This window comes from Notamacropus eugenii, chromosome 3, assembly GCF_028372415.1.
Source record: "Notamacropus eugenii isolate mMacEug1 chromosome 3, mMacEug1.pri_v2, whole genome shotgun sequence".
Lineage (NCBI taxonomy): Eukaryota > Metazoa > Chordata > Mammalia > Diprotodontia > Macropodidae > Notamacropus > Notamacropus eugenii.
The window spans coordinates 377,545,679-377,564,671 of NC_092874.1; the positions used below are offsets into that span (position 1 = coordinate 377,545,679).

Consider the following 18,993-nt stretch of genomic DNA (forward strand, 5'->3'; position numbering starts at 1 on the left):
AAAGTCTCTACCTTGGGAATATCTGACCACCTGGATTTCTAAAAAACATCCACTCTCATTACCTCAGATAGAGAATCATGCAAGCTTTTAGTTTTGTAGCCTATGTCTCATTAAGGTGGAAGGCTACTCTATTCTCCCCCTTCTTGTTACTCTTGGCTTTCTGCCACTTGTACGATTCTGGAATGGAAACTCATTGCAGTTTATTATCAGTCTGGTGCAAATTTCTAGGTTTTGCTAAAGTAGGTATGTAGCAGCCAGGCAGTCTTCAGGTGGCCATCTTCTAAGTCCCAACCCCTACCTTCCTATGAGGTAAAATCTACCATCATGTCACCCAACCTCCATGCCCTGAACTTCTTTTTCTATCCTCCGGTCTCCCCTCTCATTCCAGATGTTGTTCCTTCAAGAAAAAACAGACTGGATTCCAAGTATCCCCAGCTCCAAGTATCAAGAGGTTGTTCCATAATCCAATCCCCAATTCACAGGAAAGAAAACAAAAGTCCTAAGTTAGACACACAAGCAGTGTTTCAGCATTCCTAAACAACTAAAGGGGGTGGGGGAGAGAGAAGGGATAATTAATAATAGGGACATTAATCTTTTATCATTGCTGCAAATTCAAAGTATTCTGAAAAGCTGACAAGGAATGTAAATAGCTATCTGAAAACTCACTGCCAGGAAACAGATGCTTCAAGATTGACAGAAATTAGAAGAATCTAATGGGGACCATGAAAACTTATTTGCCCTAGAGACAATGATCTAATCAAGGAGACATAAACCTGAAAAATAAGAGAAGAGGCGCCCACACTAAAATCAAGGCAAATATTATGCACTATGGAAGTCGAAATTTCCAGTAATTCAAAAAAAAAAATGAGAAAGGCAGAAACAATGCTAATCCTTAGCTGTTACCAAAACCAAGATAGGGTATAATAAAATAACCTGAGATCTTAACGCAAAATAGTGCATCTAAGGTCACAGGGACCACTGACAAATAACTCAGGATTGAAACAAGGCAAGTGGTTTTCCACACATGCCTGAGGAAAGGTTATTTATTGTTCCCAGTTACCCTCATCTCTTAAAATCATGAACTTTTAGGGTTCAGAAGATGTCATATGAAGAAATTGCCTTGTCTTATAACTCCTAACTGGTCTCTTCTTACAATTCTTCACCCTAGTTATATACCACTCGTATCACAGCTTTCCTCCATTTTTAAAACTTTCACCAGCTCATTTCATGTTTCTGATCCTGTCAAGGTCCCCCTCAGTCTGGATCCAAATATTTCAAGTCTCATCACTGAATAATCTCCATTTACGTATTAAACATTCCAACCAAGTTTTAGGGTCTTCTACCTCCCCTTCTCATTCATTATTTGGTCCTTTATTCAGTTCTCATCTCAACTTAACATCTCTTATCCCTACTTCCATCTTTTTAAATTCCTTTTCCTTTGTTCAGTTCTCATTATACTTTGCCTAGACAGAGCCTCTCATTTACCACTCATATTTACCTAATAGAATGTACATCTATATGTAAGTTACAAGCTCACATATTCCCATCACCTGCTGTGGTACCTTGCACATAACAGACATTTGTTAAATGGAAGGGCATATATTGTTATGCAGCAGGTGGCCAAATCACAACCTACGTTCAAGAGACACATATAGGATCAAGAAGTACGGTGAGTAACAACTGAGAATGAAGTAACTTAACATGGTGGCAGGGATGAACCAGGAATCTTAACAGTGTTAAATCTGACCTCACAGGTTGACAATTACTACAGGACTCATAACTGGAATGACCCAATTGTCCCTTATAGCTACAAAAAAAAAACCTATCCTATAAGCTCACCATCTCTCATTCCCTCTCCTCCCCCTCCCTTCACATGACACTCCAGGTTATGTAGCCAGAAAAGACTCATTACCAAGTATTTTTAGCATTCCAATCATTTTACAGATGAGGAAACTTAAGGCCAAGAGGGGCAAAGGTATTAAAATACCAGGTTCTCTAAAGGATGCTATCAACTGAGCTAACAAAACTAGGAAAGTAGCTAATCAATTATCTGCAGAACTCTGCTAAAACTGGCAAAATAAACTAAAATCAGCAAAACACTTTTGATTTACCATGCCAATAATTCCACTTTCCAGAAGGTAAAAGCAATGAGATACTATAACTCTAAACTTGATTCTCATAAATAAGCAACAAAGTGGTAAGGATGAGCTTTGGTGGGGGCAGGCTGAAAACCTTACAAGAGATTTCAGAATTAAGAGAAAAGTAAAGTATCTGGCTTATTACAAATCCCTAAAGTTCTAAAGGCAGTTTATACAAAAACCATGAGTGGATCTTCAAATCAAAATTCACATAAAAAAGTCACAAAATGATTCTGAGTACCTAAATAAGCTTTTATCTACCTAAGATGCACTGTGAAGTTAAAGAGGGAATTAGTGATATCTAAGAAATATGATGATATAGTATTACTGCCAATAAAGTCAAAAAGCTCACAATGACAAATTTGGGGAGGAAAGACCTTTTCAGCTTCAGAAAAGACAAAGCAACACTAATCCACTTCTATTTTGCTTCTACTTAACAAGGAAAAGAGCTTTCGAATAGATCCGGATTTTTAGTGTGAAAACTACCTTCAAACCAATCTTATGATTGTTGCTGTTTTCATGTATTCCATAAAGAACCTACCAAAATGTGCTTAGGAAAAAATGGTTCAATAAACTGAAGATTAATGAGATAAAAACCTAATTATCTAATACAAATCACCAAACCTGAATTATATTGAAGGAGTTGTGTACAGGAATGATTGCCAAAACTCCTGTAATTAAAAAGGAAACTCTTAAGCAAGTAAATGCTACAAAAATGGAGGCCAGAAAGCAGTATGATTATGAAAAAATCTAGTGAACTATAGCCATCACCAATATTTAGTATACATGGGATGATTTGAGCACAATAAAAGAGAAACTGTAGTTACCAAAACCATCGGACTATAATCAAGGTACTTATTAGCAAACTTTCCTATTTTACTATAAAGAATGGCCTGCTGAGTAGGTGAAGAAAAAAAGGATCTATGTTTAAACAATGCACCATAAGCATCAATTTTTTTTTTTTAGTAATGAAAATAAACAGGAATGACCTAAAGGCCTGCAAGGGTTCACTATGCCAACCCATTAAGTTCCACAACATGGGAAGAGGCCATGGAAATGAAACATTTTTTTTTTTCAGAATTAAGTTTCAACATGTACTACAATATTCATTGTAATACTTCATAATACAAGTAAAATGTGTTCCCAACAAATGGGAATCCATTCAATGAATATGCTGAAACATCATTAATGACAAAAGAATTCAGAGAAACATGATGTCTATGAAAGGATGCAGAATCAAGAAAAGACTAGTGGTTTAAATTTAAGATTCCCTTAAAATACATACACAACTTTTAATAAGAGAAAACTAATGAAGATCCTACAGAATAACTAACTCCTTCATAGCAGTCATGGAACTCCCTATGACAGAATACCAGTGTCCATACAACAGGTTTGTATACAACTTTTTCTTGTCAAGAGGATTCATTTTGGAGGCTAGCAGGATGACGAATGACTCAAAAATTAAAACATTTTAAAATCATGCCAGACTAACATGCTTTTTGATAGGCTCATTACTAACCTACTAGATGTGGGAATGTCTTAGCCTATCTATATTCAACATGGTAGCCTAAGAATCTTAGAATACACAAATAATTGCAAATAGTAGAATCAACTGAACTCAAAAAGTTATCATAGCCTATAAGATCACCAATAGGTAGCATCTTAAGCAAATGAAATTGTTCTTTGCTTGGATCCAAAAACAGATGAATTGCAAGAGACCCTACTCACGTAACAATGAGCTGGGGAATTTGATATGACTTCAAAACCCAACAATTGAGGTGATACAGCAGACAAAAAAAGCTAATTTCTTTTAAACGGTCCTGTGATTTGGAGAGACAATTCCCTTTACCAATACAGATCGACAATTGTTCCCTGTGATTTTAAGTTAAGTAGGACATTTGAGTTTAAAAGTGACTTTCCCTATAACTCACAGCCAGCATCACAGCCCTGACCAGGAGATTCACTCTCAAATCTTCTACCTTTCTCAATTTAACCTTAAAAAAAACTCTTGAGATAAAGCAATGACTGATTCCAAAGGACCAGGATGATATGGCAGATTTGGGGGGAGGGATAAAGTTTTGTTCAACTATACCTATATGTTACAATTTTTCCCCCACAAAGAGGGGAGAAAGAGATGGAAAGAACAAAAATTTGATTGAAAAAAACACAGTAATCTTAAATTGCATTAATGTTGATTTCCCTTCTGACTCCATCTGGAGGATTTTCTGCAGTTTTAGGGACTGCAGAAAGTCTCCTGAAAAGCTGAGGCATACCATAGGATTAATAGGTTAAGACTTGAAACCACAACAGGATTACTGGTTAGGAGTACTGGTTAATTTTCAGCCTCCAGTTAAGAAAAAATTAACCTTAAACACTGTCAGGGAATAAAAATTACAACTAGTAGTTTTCATATTGTAAAGAGTAATGGATTAGCAGAAGTCCTTAGTTTGAGGCCTTACAGATTTGTTTCTTTGCATGGACTAAGTGATAACTTCTCCTGCCTCCTAGATTAGGGGGAAAAAAGCACTGGCAAAGTTACTGTTACATTAGTGTTATCTACTGAGTCAAAAGTCGACATATTCCAGGCTAAAGAGAACTTGCCCTCACAACTGTGCATTAATAAAAGGTGTTAAGTGTTCCAAAAAAAGGCAAGATGAGCGTTAGGATGCCAAAGAGACCGGAGTTTTACAGTCTCGAAGCAAAACTGACAGAAACTAAGAACCTGGCTTCAGTCCCACACTACAAATTAAACCCTATACCACCCCTATCTATTCCAACAGACTGGCTCCCCGAGTTAAGTCTCTGTTTACTGTTAATTCTGGTTTAAGGTCTTGCCTGCCAGGAATAGCTTCATTTTAATGAAGTAATTTCCAAGTTCTCTTATTTGGTTCATTTTCATTCACAATGGCCTTACAACAGATGAAACTGGGATATAGCCAAATTTGATAAAAGCTAGAGAGGAAGAATTTCCAATAGACAGTCAGGTAACCTTTCACTCTTTTCCTGCCCTTCCCCTCAGTGTACAGACTTTAAAACTTCAGCATTGAGATTAGCACTATAGAATTTTGTTCAATGAATATTTATTTACTCCTTTTCCCTATATCCAAAACTCCCTAAATACCCACTTTAGTCACCTTTAAGTTAGAATGATCCAACAGTTGTGCAATTATGACAGCCTTTCTTCATCCCATTAGGGTTCAGTTATTGCTTACTAAAGGAAAACATCTATATGTTGTATAGCCATGACAATAAAATACTACTAATATTTTTCATTTATCAGCAAGGCTCTCTGATAAAAAGTACTAATATTAACACTCAGAATGAAAGCTGCCACTGAGAGAAATGGCTCAAGCTCGTGCAGAATAAACAATCACCCTGTATGTTCCTGGTCCTCAGTTGTGCCTCTTTCTATACTCTGCTGAAAAAGGATGCTCTGACAGCTAAGAGTGAGAAAGTAAGAGGCAGACTCTGCCTCCCATGTTCTTGTGAGGCCAACTTTCTCAATCCAAAGGACAGAGAGCTCTCTAGTTCAGAGAGGGGTCTTGTCTCTTGACAATTCTTCATACCCATCCCAAATACCACAGCCCTCGCCCTGCCCTGGGACATGGAAGAAGCAAATGACCTTTCAGGACCCCATTTTCCTTTTTTCCTGCCTTATCTGAGGCTCAAAAGAAAAACTGATAAAAATGATTAACACTGGGGAGAAACAATATACTAATTCTTCAAATCCAATGATGTAACCTGGGTCTCTCCTTCAAATCTTCTCTGCCACCATCATACAACATAGGCCAGGCGAAAACACACGTCATGAAGAGTAAAGGAATATATCTCATCCTAAGGTATAAGACATGCCTAGTCCTGACCAGATGGCCTAAACATCACTGTGTTCCCTATTTAATAGTTTATGTGATGATTAACCTGACACAAAACTTTAATTTAAAACCTTATATAAAGTCTTTAGGTTTGAAAGCAGAAACACAAAGATGATGGGGTCTCAGCAAATGCTTCTGAAATGAGGAATTAAAGTTATTACTCATCTGGGGTCCAGTATCTGTGATTCTCTGCCTCAGATACTTACCCAGCTAAGGTGGGTAGCTAAGAGGTGGGGAAGAATGGATAGGGAGTGTCCTTACTCCTCTCTACCAGGAGAGGAACAATAACTTGATAACTAAAACAATGGCATTTAATGGGAGCTGGGAACATGGTTACAATTACAAAGTCCGACACAAAACAAGGATAGGGAACTGGGTGGGATGGTTACAAAATAAAGGGCACAACAGTAGGGTCTGGAAGAAAAGATGGTCCAGAGATGCCTGAGCCAGGCTAATACGGCCTCTCCCGTCTGTCTTGTCTGTGTTCACCCCTGCAAGAAGCAGAATCAAAAAACAACCATCACTGAAGGAGTAGGGGTTATTATCACCTTTATTCCCATGCTCCCCACAGTATTATTAAGTAAGACTTCCCTCTACCCACTTTTACCCTCCTTCATTTCAAGGCATGGATATCTAGATGGGGTATAAGGAATGGGATGTGTCTTGTTTTGCCTGTGAACAACTCTTGAGCCTTGTAACCCTTACATTATAGGACATCACTAATGTCTGTTTCTTTCAATCAAACCCCAATAATTAAAACTCCCTTCATATTCAAGTAGTTAAGTCACTCACCTTGAATCCATCTTGCCAGGTCCAAAGCCACCTCTGTCCCCTCCACCCCGGCCCCCTCGGAATCCCCCTCGGTCCCCGCCTCTGCCTCGGTACCCTCCACGGTCATAGCCACCTCTGCCACCTCTCCGATCATCTCCAAAATTACCCCCTAGAAATAAAAAGTAAACAAGGGGATGGTTTTAGAATATTTCTCCCATTCTCCCATCTTTCCCCTTCCCTGTCCTCCAGACCAATCCATCTTCTTTTCCCTACTACAACCCTTACCCATGTGAGAGCCTCCAGGGCCCCCTCCAGGTCCATCAGGTTTAGGTGCTTTACACTGGTTACACTCGTTTCTCCAAGAAAAGTTCATATTTTCACATATGCTGAAGACAAAAGTGACACACTGTTATAAAGGACTGAACAAGCATAAGAGGGTTTGGGAATATGGTGATTTAGAGTTTAATGAATGAAAAAGCACAGAAGTATTATGTGTCAACATGCGTGCAAAGTGATGGAAATGAAAATTTTAAAAGATAAACAGATTCTAGTGTCCTCCAGCAAGGGAAGGAAAAGGGCAAGAAAGGTAACTATTTTAAAAGGCTAGAATAGAAATAATAGACAGCCATATCAGAGTAAGATTTGGCAGAGAATCCTTTTACTCACGGATTAGGACACTTCCAATCTCCAGCTCTCTGTTGCCCTCCACCACCACCACCTCCACTAGGGAATCCTCCTCTGCTACCACCACCACTGCCACCACCTCCAAAGCCTCCACGGCCCATTGGTCCTGCAAATAATTTAGGGGAGGGTAGTCAGTTTTTAAATGCCCCAGTTCCTGAATACCTTCTATCAATGATTATTCTTAAGTTTCCCCCATTTAAATTCTTGTTTGTAGCAATCATTCCCCAAAATAATCCTTTGTCCCCTTCCCCTTTTAAGCACTTAAGCATAAGCACAGTGCCTGACAAATAGAACATCTGACATTATACTATATATCTGACTCTATACCCACACGCATCAATAATTTCTACCAAAAGAGCCACTTCAGAATCAAAACTGCCTTGACCCATGTTCCATGCCAAACCTCCCAATATGAACTATCCACCCTGTATTTAAGTATCAGTTTCACCTCCACGACCACGACCACCACGACCATTGCCACCTCCTCTATTAAAGTCTGCTCTTCGAGTAGCAAAGGAGACTTTAATGGGGTTCCCAGAAAAATCTTTACCTAAGAGAAGAGAAAAAGGAAAATTTAAGTCCAAGAATCTCAAGCATAGGTCACATTTTCAAGACATTACTAATAAAAGTAACGACTTCTACATACCCAGAAGTGAAACTATAGAGGAGCTAAAAGGGAACATGATTTTCTAACCTTGAATGATATAATTGAGCCAAGAAAACAATGTAATAATAAAACAGGAAAAGTACCAAGTCTATTGAATTTGAAAATAATCAACTCCTTAATGATTTAAGCGTAATATTTAGATAGATGAGTCAATTCCTTCATTATACCCCTTTTCAACTTACCATCAAACCAATCAATAGCTGCCTTGGCAGAGGGGGGATCATCAAATGATACTGTAGCCTCTCCTTTCAGCTTTCCTGTCTCTCTGTCTGTATACAAGTTGATCATAGGTTGCCCTGTCTTCTTATTAGTCTAAAAGAGTAAACACAGAAGTTAAAATTCTCCCATGAACCAAAAATTGATGATGCTTTACTTTCCCCCTTATACCTAGATGCCTTTCTCCATTCCCTTATGCTCCCTAGAGTACCTTAATAATGCCAATCTGCTTGAAGTAATCTGCCACGGACTCAATGGTAACATTTTCACCCAAGCCTTGGACGAAGATGGTATTATTATCAGAATTATCCTGTTCTGCTAGGGAAACACATCAAAAGAATTGCAAGGGAAAAAATAAGAGACAAGAAGAAACAAAGAAAAATTAATTAAATATTTAATACTTAATCAATCCAATATGCATAAGACATTCCTAGCCTAAAGCAATTTATGATATACTCAAGTATAGAAAGAAAAGGCTTAGTTGAAAATAAGTTGATTTGTTTTGAAGTTGTTTAAAACTCTCCAACAATCTTGCTAGAATGTCAGAATGCCATAAAGCTCTTCTTTCCTCCACTCAAAACTCCCTAATGTCCAGGAGTTACCTGGCTCTTTTATCCCCATAACCTCATGTCCTTGGGCTTCTTAACTCCACTTCTAGTTACCAACTTTGTTCCCAAAAATACTTTCCAATATGGAAAACCCAAACCACTAAGGACCTCTATTCTATTTTGTTAACCTCCACCCCTTCTCCCCTTATGGATTGTGGCTCACCAGAGTCATGGCGTGATCCTTGGTCCCTGGGCCCTTGAATAACATGAAAAAAAGGAAAACAAGATACCCATTAGTCAGGAGAGAGGAATAGAAACAGGGAAGTCAGACAAAAACACCAAATCCAAACACACTCTTGCAAACTGTAACCAAGTTATGTGCTCACAGCCTCACCCCAAACCCTGTCCTGGGTTTGGTGCCCAGAGGAAGAAAACCCTGAGCAGGGGTGGGGAGGAGACAAGCCCCTCCCTGTCCTTTAAGATATGTAACCTGAGCCCCACAGGGGTAACTCCACACTCTAGAATAAACAATGCCTCCCCAGCATAGGCTGGGAAATCTCAGCACAGGCTGGTTGAGGGGAGGAGAGAAGGAACCCCACAATATTTACCAAACCAAATGCTATAAGCTTAGCCCCATTCTCTCAACCCAGAGAGATGAGGGCATTCACCACCAGCGCATGATGCGCACCCAACTTCTCCAAAACTTTTAAAACCAAGATTATTTGCCCTCTTGAAACCATTTTCTATTGCTTCAGCTTTCAGAAACCATTTTCTTAAACCATGTAAGTTTTCCCAAGCCACATACATTCATATAATATCTGTGTGTATTTTTAAAATAGCATGTCCCAGGGAACAGACCAGAAAAATCTTGAATTTCCATGTTTACAGCCTCTATTTCTTTCCAGAGACCATTTGTGACCAGTATTTATCTGAATTCACCATGTACAAAAAAATCATATACACACACTGAATGCACACCTAATTCATAAACACATGAGCCTTTGGTTTTAAATGTTGAGTGACAATTCAAGAAACCATGTGTCAACCAGACCAGAAAGTTTCCAGCTTAATGGGAGACTTTTAAAAATTTCCATTTTTTCATGAAGTCACATTATTGTTCTTTAAAGACCTGGTTATTTCCCATGAGCCACACATACACTCAGTTTTCCTGAAGTAGTCCACACCTTCCTTCCCAAACTAGCAGCTAGTCCCACCTGGGGAAAGCTAGAGTACATATCTTACAATTGGATAATACCATTCAGTACCTAATAAAATATACACAGCTATGTCCTACCCAGGCCAGACAGTGTTTCATAGCCCTCCCCCAGAAATTAAGACATTTAGGTTATTGTTCTCCTAACCTCAGAAACACAGGTCCAAAGATCCTAAAGCCAGATGGCACCATGTTATCACATTCTCTCCAGAGGATCTCATAAGTTGTCCCTAAATGGGTGTTCTTATAACCCACCCTCCTCCTTCCATGTCTATTAGACATCCTCAACCTTTGAGAAAAGTCAGCCAGTCAAACCAATTTGGTACCAGGCAACTGTTTCACCCTCTCCAGAGGTTATAACACAATCTGGCAGTAGGTGGCACTCTATATCCCAACCCTGCTGGAGGTGATTCTGGACACTTCAAACCTCTTTGACACTTAAAAAAACACGAAGACATCTGCAAATGAACAATCAGACAAAGCATTGCCGGGGGTTGGGAATTTTGGAAACTCTGTTCACTTACCACCAAATTTATTGAAGCCACCTCGGTCACTTCCGCTGGAGAAGACAAGTTAGAAGAAAGGACATGAAGCTTCCAACGGCTACAACAGGGTGTTTGGGCTTTTTTTGTTTTTTTGTACAACTCTCCCCAATGTGGATATTTGTTTTGGGAGAAGAGACAAGTGGCTACTAAGATACATTCCTTCCTGACCACCCCTCAATCTGACCTTTGAGCATGTCACACACACACATGTGTGCAGTTTCTCAGACACAGTTTAATGTTTTGGTTTTTGGTTTGTTTTTTTTTTTTAATGTTTTATATTAAATACATATCTCCATTTCCTCTGGAAAAAGTGACCCGTTTTCCTTTGTCGTTCTTCCGATGTGGCAGTTGTTTTTTCCTCTTGTAGTAAGTGGTTTCGACAAACCAAGAAGTTGGTTTAAAAACCCTGTCCCCAATTTACCCAGAAGACACTTCACACCGGGCTGGGGTAGCCCTGAACACAAGTGATTTTTGTGGTTTTGCTTTGAAAGCAGCAAGCAAACCCAACCCCCATCCATGAAGTCAAAACCAAAGGCGATTTCCCCTTAAAGCGAGACAAACTCTTAGCTAAGCCCTGTCCTAACTACTGAGCTGTTTTTGGTCATTCCCCCCAGGGGTCACCCCTTCTACACTGTGAGAAGAGCGGAGTATTTGCAATGTCACCTTTCATACCTGTGGCACATAAAATGCAGAGCAAGTTAACAGTCACATTAACAGTTGCTTTTTTTTTTAAGTTTTGCATCAAACACACAGATTTTCCTGATTTTTTTTGGGCGGGTTTTTTTTTTAATTGCCCCCGCCCACCCATGAAAAATACTTACCTGGTATAAGTACAAATGATTAAAAGTTTTGGTTTTTGTTTGTTTGTTTGTTTTTAAAGACAAAAACACACTGACAATCCTTTCCCCATTTCAAAGGATAAGACATTGAGACAGTGGGGTCACTAAGACCATTTTTTTACCAGGTTTGACAGAAATTTTTTAATGTCAAGTCTGAGGTTTTTCTTTAAAGAAACTATGTGGGGGAAAAAGGGCCGAAGGGAAATCCAGCCTGACACACTGATCATATTCAAGAAAGATAGTAGCCAAGGGAGAAGGGGAAAAGTGGTTAATAGGACCGAAGACCACTGTGTCAAGAGCATTTGCTCTAAGGCCTGCAACTCAGTGAGAACAGCTAATTCCAGTTACAAGGTCACACACATAGTGATCAGGAAGGATCAGTCAGTTGTGGGGGCAGCTAAATTCTTATCAACCAACTCTCAGAAAAGAAAGGTCATGTGGGATGATGGGTGTAGCGGCAGAGATCCCACCCACCTCATTTCCTGGCAGAGGAAGAAGATACCATCCCTCTCTAACGTTTCTGCCAAAGGTTGGGCAAATCCTTTACAATGAGAGCATACATAGTAACTACAATCCAGACCATTTAAACCCACATTTCTCCCTGGAGATGAAACTGTAAGTTTCCTCTCACCCTTTGTTCAGCAGGGTCATGGGAAGAAGGTAAGAAAGGTAAAGGTGCCTACTCCTAAGTCCCCCACAAAAATCAAACTAGCACAGTGGGGTAGATGAGAAGAGTCACTCCCCCAAACCAAACACCACCACCCCCAAATCCCTGAAAACTAACCCATGCATCCCTGGGGACTAGGTTGAGGAAAGGGAGATAAATCCATGCAACCCTTACCACCCATTTAGAAATATTCCCTAAGCTCCCTGCAAGACACCTACCCCATGCCACCTCTGCCTCCACGGCCACCTCCACGACCTCTGGGCTCATAGCCACCACTGCTACGGTTGTAACCACCACCACTGCCACTGCCGCCGCCGCCGCCACTGCTTCCACTGCCGCCGCCACCTCCTCGTCCTCTTCCCCCTCGGTCCTGTTGGCCACCCCCATAGCTGCTGCTGCTACCACCTCCACTCTGGTCCTGGCTGCCATAGCCACCACCACTGCCACTACTCATAGATGTCTGATCTTGGCCATAGCTACCTGTTATGGAAGAAAAGAAGGATATCCAGATTCTAGGGATGGGAGATTCAGAAGCCTTAGGCTAAAATAAAGGTGAAGGCTGAACCTAGGGATCATAATGTGAATTGACAAAAAACTAAAAACCACCCTCTAAGTTTTAGGATCAAAAATATAACAACTGTAAGGCAGAGAATACAGATCCTTAGAAAAGGGTGTTGGCAAGTGCTAGAGGCAAAAGATAAAAAGAAACGGTCTTACCTCCACCACCTCCTCCACCACCCCCGCTGCTGCTGTTATACTGGTTCTGCTGGCCATATCCCTGAGGGGGATTATAGGTGCTTTGTTGCTGTCCATAGGAGCTTTGCTGTCCACCATAGCCAGACTGCTGACCATAGCCCCCACTCTGGGGCTGCCCATAGCTACTGCTCTGAGAGCTGCTACCATAGCTAAGGAAAAGGAGAGAAAATAAATTAAAACAGATCACCCTTCCTTATCTTCATTTCCATTTTTCTATCTTCTACCTCATATTATCTTTAATGCAATAACCTATCCTCAATCTTTAGTACTTTCTCCAAACTCACCTCCCTGAAGCGCTGCTAGGGGCTGGCTGCTGGCTGTAGCCAGGATAGGATGATTGCTGACCATAAGAAGGTTGGGAACTCTGGCTGCTGCCATAGCCACTGGTTGAACCATATCCTTGGGGAGCTGACTGAGTACTATAGCCTGCTGAAAGAAAAAAAAAAGTTATTCAAGGATCAAAAGCCATGCTGAGCCTAAGAAAGAAATACGCAAGTCAAGTAAAACTTAAGAAATGCTTACAAAAGGTTTCCTCCAAACTTTCTGGCAGCCAAGGTTTTATAGTCCCCCTTCAATGTAAAGGTTACTCCAAAGCTATTATATTATCCATACCCATATTCTGCCTTTATATAAGTAATCCCTTTTTTTAACATTCCTTTAAGTTCCTTCTTATTTCAACCTATTTTCTGCAATCTTACCAACTAGCAGCATCTCTTATTCAAAATGTCAGTTACACTTTGTGTCACATTTAAGTACTGAGTTAGTGCTGTCTAAGTTAAAAGCTCCTTGAAAGTGGAACCACTTACTCTCAAGCAGTATCAAATCTAAATTAAAAGAAATTAATCTCTACCCACTTGGGTAGATGGGCACCTAATAAAAATCTGTTTTCACTTGCATTTTTTAATGGGAGAGAGGTGTGAAAAAAGGATAATAGGATAATACATTTTAAAAGTAAAAGGAAGTCCTAGCATATTAAATTCTGGGGTTTAAGGAGGGATGAGACAAAGATTTTATTTTAAAAAATGAAGATATGCAACAAAAGGATTTGGAGATTTCAGAAGTCTCAATGTATGTTTGTTAAACTGAATTCCTTTGAAATCTAAAATCCTGATTCCAAATGTAGTTTTTAAAAAGGTAGCCAGAATAAGATGACAAATACTTACTGTTCTGGGTTTGTCCATAGGAGGAGCCATAGCTGCTCTGACCATAGCCTGAGGTATCAGCTGATTGGCCATAACCACTGTAGCTCTGTTGGCCATAGGGCTGACTGCTTTGTTGGGAATAGCCTTGTCCAGGCTGGGTAGGGTAAGCTCCATAGCTATAAAAAGAACATAATTATCAAAAAAATGAAAGTTGGGACAGGGACATCTTGCCACCAGTGTATTCCCTTTGATGTCATACTCACCTTTGTGTGGCCTGTTGAGTGTAATCTGTAAGGGGAAAAAAAAAGTTTAATTATATTACTCTTATGTACATACACCAACCCTACACAGAAACCTATGTGCTTCAAAAAGCTTAATCTCAAAAAAGCATAATTTAAAAAGAGGGAGCAGTGTCACAAAAAGGATAAAGCTAAATATTCTAGTTCATAGAAGTGAGGATTTTCTGGAAAAAAATTTTTCTTTCATTCTAAAAGACTGGAGAAAGAAAAAAAAATCAGCGTGAAGGATAATGATAAACACAGCCCAAAGAAGTTAAAGAAAAACACCATAGACACCAATGTCTACAAAGTCACATTCATTGAAACATCCCAAAGTCATTCTCTCATGTATATGTGAAAACATAGAAAAATGGACTAAAAATGAAGACTATGAGGAATTCTGAGAAGCATGAGGATTCATGTGAACTGATTAAAAATAAGGCTAACGGATCAGGAAACAATACCAAGCTATACCTCCCAAAATAGATGAGTATATATCGAAATTTCCTTTGTAGGTTTATGTGGATATGAATATCCATGGTAGGATAATTACTATTTGAAAGGGGATGGGGAGGGGAGAGACAAGGAGGAAGGGAGTTTGATTGGTTTTGCCAGCTTGCCTTTGGTACCATTTTTATTCTTTTTTATAAGAAATAGTTTGGGGTAGAGATATGAGATCAGGATAATTTGGAAATAAAAAGGATGTGAAAACAACAAAAAAAGGTCAACGAAAATTTTCGTAAAATGAATTCCCAACGTTTCCTGACTAAAACTCAAACAGTTAGAAATATGACCATAAAGACCAAGACAGAGAAAGGCTAAGCAGTTTTTTAGGCGTCCTCCCTCCCCAAAAAGGACTCGCAGGAAATGGAGCAGAGAGGTATTCCAGAAGTCTCATTGTATTGAACTCCTCAGATAAACATCTTCCATGAAATCTCACCCCTTTTTAAGTTCAAGGGATTGAGGCTCTTTTGGAGAATAGTATGAAAGCCAAATAACCAAAGTAGACAGATGTCTTCCTCCATTCTTATTAAGAAACGTGGCGTTTGTTTTGTTTTTTTGTCCGGGTTCTGCCCCTTTCTCAGACTTTGGCAGAGGTTAAGTAATCTTACTTGCTTGAATCTCTTCGTAGTCATGACTACCTGCCCTACTTTTCACGGGGCTGCAGGAAGGCTCAAATTACAACAACCAGGGAAGCTAAAGGGTCATGCCCATCAGAAGCAGAATTATCACCCTGCTTACCCAAGGACGGCTGGGGCAGAGAACATGAATTCCGATTCTTTCAGAACAAAAAACGGCCCTTTCCACTCATAAAGAGAAATTACATTCAAGGAGACAGAGCTAATCCCAACCCTTCCTTCATAGTGCTAAAGGAGAGAAGCTCAACAAAGGAGTTCCATAAGAAGGTTGGCCTGAATCCCAACGCACCAAAAGTGATCTCCCGGGGCCGTTAGTGAACGGGCTAGGAGGGAAGGGGTCCTGGTAAACCTCCTCTCCCGGCCGACTGCCAGGCTGTCCATCCTTGGGAGCAAAACCTCGGCCGTAAGGTGGGAGAGAATCAGGAAAAGGGGGCGAGAGCGAACGCTGAGTGGGGGATGTCTACAGAGGAGCCAGGAAGAATCTGGGATGCTGAGAACCTGGGGGGAGGGACGCGCGCACCCCGATCAGGCCTCCGCTCCCGGGCAGGGCGTGGATCCCACGCGCGTGCGCACCAAAGTCGCCCGGATGCGGCACTGCGACAAAGCGGGCAGAGAAAAGCTCGCAGCGGGAGAAGGCGCTGAACGTTATTCCCCTCGGCTGCTTTATGCTCCTACTACCTAGGCCGCCGGGGGCTTCGTTCTCAAAAAAAGAGGATACCACAAAAAAGCCCTTCTACCAGTCAGCTCTTCTACACTAACGCGCCAGAACCACGGGACAAGATGGCGACAGCGGCCTCCCTTCTCCCCGCCTACCGCCCTCCGCTTACTTCCCGCCTAGACCGCGCGAGAATGAGACCCTTCCTCCCAGACACGGCCACAACCCATCCAACCATACTACCTTCCCTCCCGACTCCAGGCCCCCAAAAAGGGCTCCAGGCCGCTCCGAATGCTAACCCAACCGTCGCGCGAGGCGATCAGGGATCGGCTCACCTCCCCCACGAGCTCTTACCGTTGGAGGCCATGTCCGCGCACGCGCACACCGGCTGCCGAGCAACAGAAAATAGAAGGCAGCCGACCGCCGACGCCTCGAGGACTGAAAAACCCCACCCCCTGCGCTGAAACTTATGTACTCCTCCCCCTCCTCCTACGCACCGCAGAGGGCTGTACCAAGTCTAGGACATGGGGGCGGGCAGAAATGTAACGGGACGAACGCAAACTTAGGGAATTTTGAGAGGTGATCTACACAAAGAGATGAAAAATATAGACTATAGGAAACTTTTTATTTGCCCATTTTGTCTACGCTGGGCATAGAGGTAATATTGTTTCATTCTAATCAGAAAACCTGTAGCCTCCCCCTACGGATAGAAAAATGGTACGCTTTGAAGCAAAGGCAGGAAAAGAAAGGAAGGGGAGGTGAAGGGGGAGGGGTGACGGCCGTACGAGAACGAACCATTGGTGGTGATTGAGGGGGAGGAAGTCAGGCTCTGTTCCGGAGCCCGGTGGCTGGAGCGGAGGAGTTGGCCAGTCCTCCCCCCCCTCCTCTCCCCTCCACCCGTCGCCTCCTCCGGGAGCGGGAGGCGAGGAGCTGCTGCACTGTGGTTACAATGGAGGCCGGGGGGCCTGGCCCGCCTCCGGCCCCCATACACACACAGTTCCCCCCGTAATCCAGCCTGGTAACCCCTCAGTTCCCGCCGTAATGCTCCCCTTCCCCCCCCTCCCCCGGGAGCCCCCTGCCGGGCAGCAGTGTACTGGAGCCAGCCCCAGCGGTTCCTTTTTCGGTGTGAGCGTTTACGCCTCGGCCTCTGGCAGACGCTGCAGACGGGCTTAGGTTTATTGCCGTGTCCGTTATTCAGACTGGAGAAGAGGTTCGTGCGGACCAGGCCGGAGAGCACGTTCCGAAGGCCCTCCCCTCCCCCACGCCGCTCCCAGCCTCTGTGACGACCCTGCACAGACGGTTCCCCGCTCTGTAACCGCTGGGACTCCAGGGCACGTTTTCTTGGGTAGGCTGAGCTGGCTGAGATGTTGTATCTATCCACAGGGGCCTGTTCGTTCTTTCGTGTCTTAAGCACTTCCTGTGGTGAAAGAAATAGTCTTTTAATAATCTCTGTACGTGGATCATGTTTCTTAGAGGAAAGCTCGTTATCTACATGTGGGGAAGATCCTAAAGATGAGCCTTACCTGAGCCTGGTTTGAGATGTACCCTGAGGAAGCGGAACTGTGCCCCCCCTGAGCCCATGTGTCCTCCCTTGTGGGAGAGGGCTGAGCCTTGTTTTCTTTTATTCTTTGTTACAAGGGGTTTGGGAAGGAGAAGGAGAAAGAATTTATTTGAAAAAACGAGATTTCTTAGCTCTCTTAGTTGCAGGCAGACCCTGGCCCAGATGATCTCTGAGGATTCCTCAGCTCGGACATCACAAGACCCAAGGGTGGATTCTAGGATCGTGTGCTTGCTAACCTGCTCCTTCACTGTGTCCACTCGAGTGCACAACACGCACAGAGAGGGTGACCTGCAAGTGGAGGCAGGAAAGGAAAGTCCGCAGGGAGGCCAGCCTTCACCAGTCCAAGATAGCCTTGATTTTATTGTAGCTGTCAGATTGACAAAGACGAGAAAAAAGAAAAATAGTGAATGGTGAAGGGGCTATGAAAAGGCAGATGTGCCCATGAACTGGCCCATGAACTTGGCAAACGATGCGGGATTATACCCCCAAAATCATTAACTGTATACCCTTTGACACAGTAATACTTCTACTGAAATATACCCCCAACGAGATCAAAACCAGAGGGAAAGGTCCCACCTATTTATATGACAGAGTGTTTTATTGGAGTACTTGTCAGAAACAAATTTCGTGCCTGTCAGTTTTGGAAGTGGCTGAAAAAAGTGTGGTTTTTAAACATAATGAAATTATTTTACCATTGAAAATGATGAATATGAAGAATTCAAAGAAATTTAAGAATGTGAAAACATATTCAGAACAAAGTAAGAATTCTGTAATAACCAAAATAAATAAATTACACTTAAAGACTTCAGAATTCTCTCATCAATAAAACAATCTTGACTTCAGAAGGCTAATAAGGAATAGATAGATAGAAGATAGATAAAGTTAAACACTTACACTAAGCATTGGAAATAAAAATAGAAGCCCCAAAATGGCAGCCCCTACCCTAAATGTGCTTACATTCTAAAGGGGGAAGATAACATAAAAAAGGGGGTTGGAAATAGGGGAAGGGGGCACCAACAGGATACATCCCTACGTGAGGCTAAGGTGGAAAAGTCAGGCGGGTCAGGCACTAAGCCAAGATAGAATTGATGTAACTGTGGATGGTCTGGAGAATTCCTAGTCTTGAGAAGGGAATCGTGAATAGAAGAGGAGCTCCAGAGGAAGAAGCATCTTCTCAGTGAGAAGGTTGCCATTCCAGGGGTATGAGGGACCAGAGAGTCCCTCAGCAGAACTTAGCTCCATGTGAAAGACCTCACCAGTCAGATGAAGGACCAGAGGGACAGAGGTATTTTCAGGGTAAGA

General features: G+C 41.9%; 1 protein-coding gene across 3 annotated transcripts; it reads right to left on the bottom strand.

Annotated features, from left to right (window-relative positions):
• Positions 1–6,299: 6,299 nt before the first annotated feature.
• FUS (FUS RNA binding protein) lies at positions 6,300–16,578 on the bottom strand. 3 transcript variants are annotated; one of them, XM_072597483.1, is made up of 15 exons: positions 16,485–16,578; positions 14,322–14,346; positions 14,080–14,234; positions 13,201–13,345; positions 12,878–13,065; positions 12,379–12,640; positions 10,634–10,668; positions 9,120–9,152; positions 8,560–8,663; positions 8,315–8,444; positions 7,914–8,015; positions 7,448–7,571; positions 7,067–7,167; positions 6,803–6,950; positions 6,300–6,501 (listed from the first exon to the last, which is right to left on the bottom strand). In XM_072597483.1, exons 1-15 carry the CDS (start codon positions 16,495–16,497, stop codon positions 6,462–6,464), a joined length of 1,605 nt encoding a protein of 534 aa, XP_072453584.1. In that variant the 5' UTR covers positions 16,498–16,578; the 3' UTR covers positions 6,300–6,461. The 3 variants fall into 3 exon arrangements, with proteins under 3 accessions (XP_072453584.1, XP_072453583.1, XP_072453585.1); XM_072597482.1 differs by having other exon boundaries at positions 8,560–8,666; positions 16,485–16,576; XM_072597484.1 differs by having other exon boundaries at positions 13,201–13,342; positions 16,485–16,572.
• Between the last annotated feature and the right edge of the window lie 2,415 nt (positions 16,579–18,993).

What these genes read in the sequence shown, in the direction of transcription:
- FUS (XM_072597482.1), bottom strand. An exon ending in CTATGGACAAACCCAGAACA is followed by an intron (nt 13,346 to 14,079) that starts GTAAGTATTTGT and finishes TTTTTCTTTCAG; the next exon opens with CAGGCTATAGTACTCAGTCA. An exon ending in AGCTATTGATTGGTTTGATG is followed by an intron (nt 8,016 to 8,314) that starts GTAAGTTGAAAA and finishes CTCTTCTCTTAG; the next exon opens with GTAAAGATTTTTCTGGGAAC.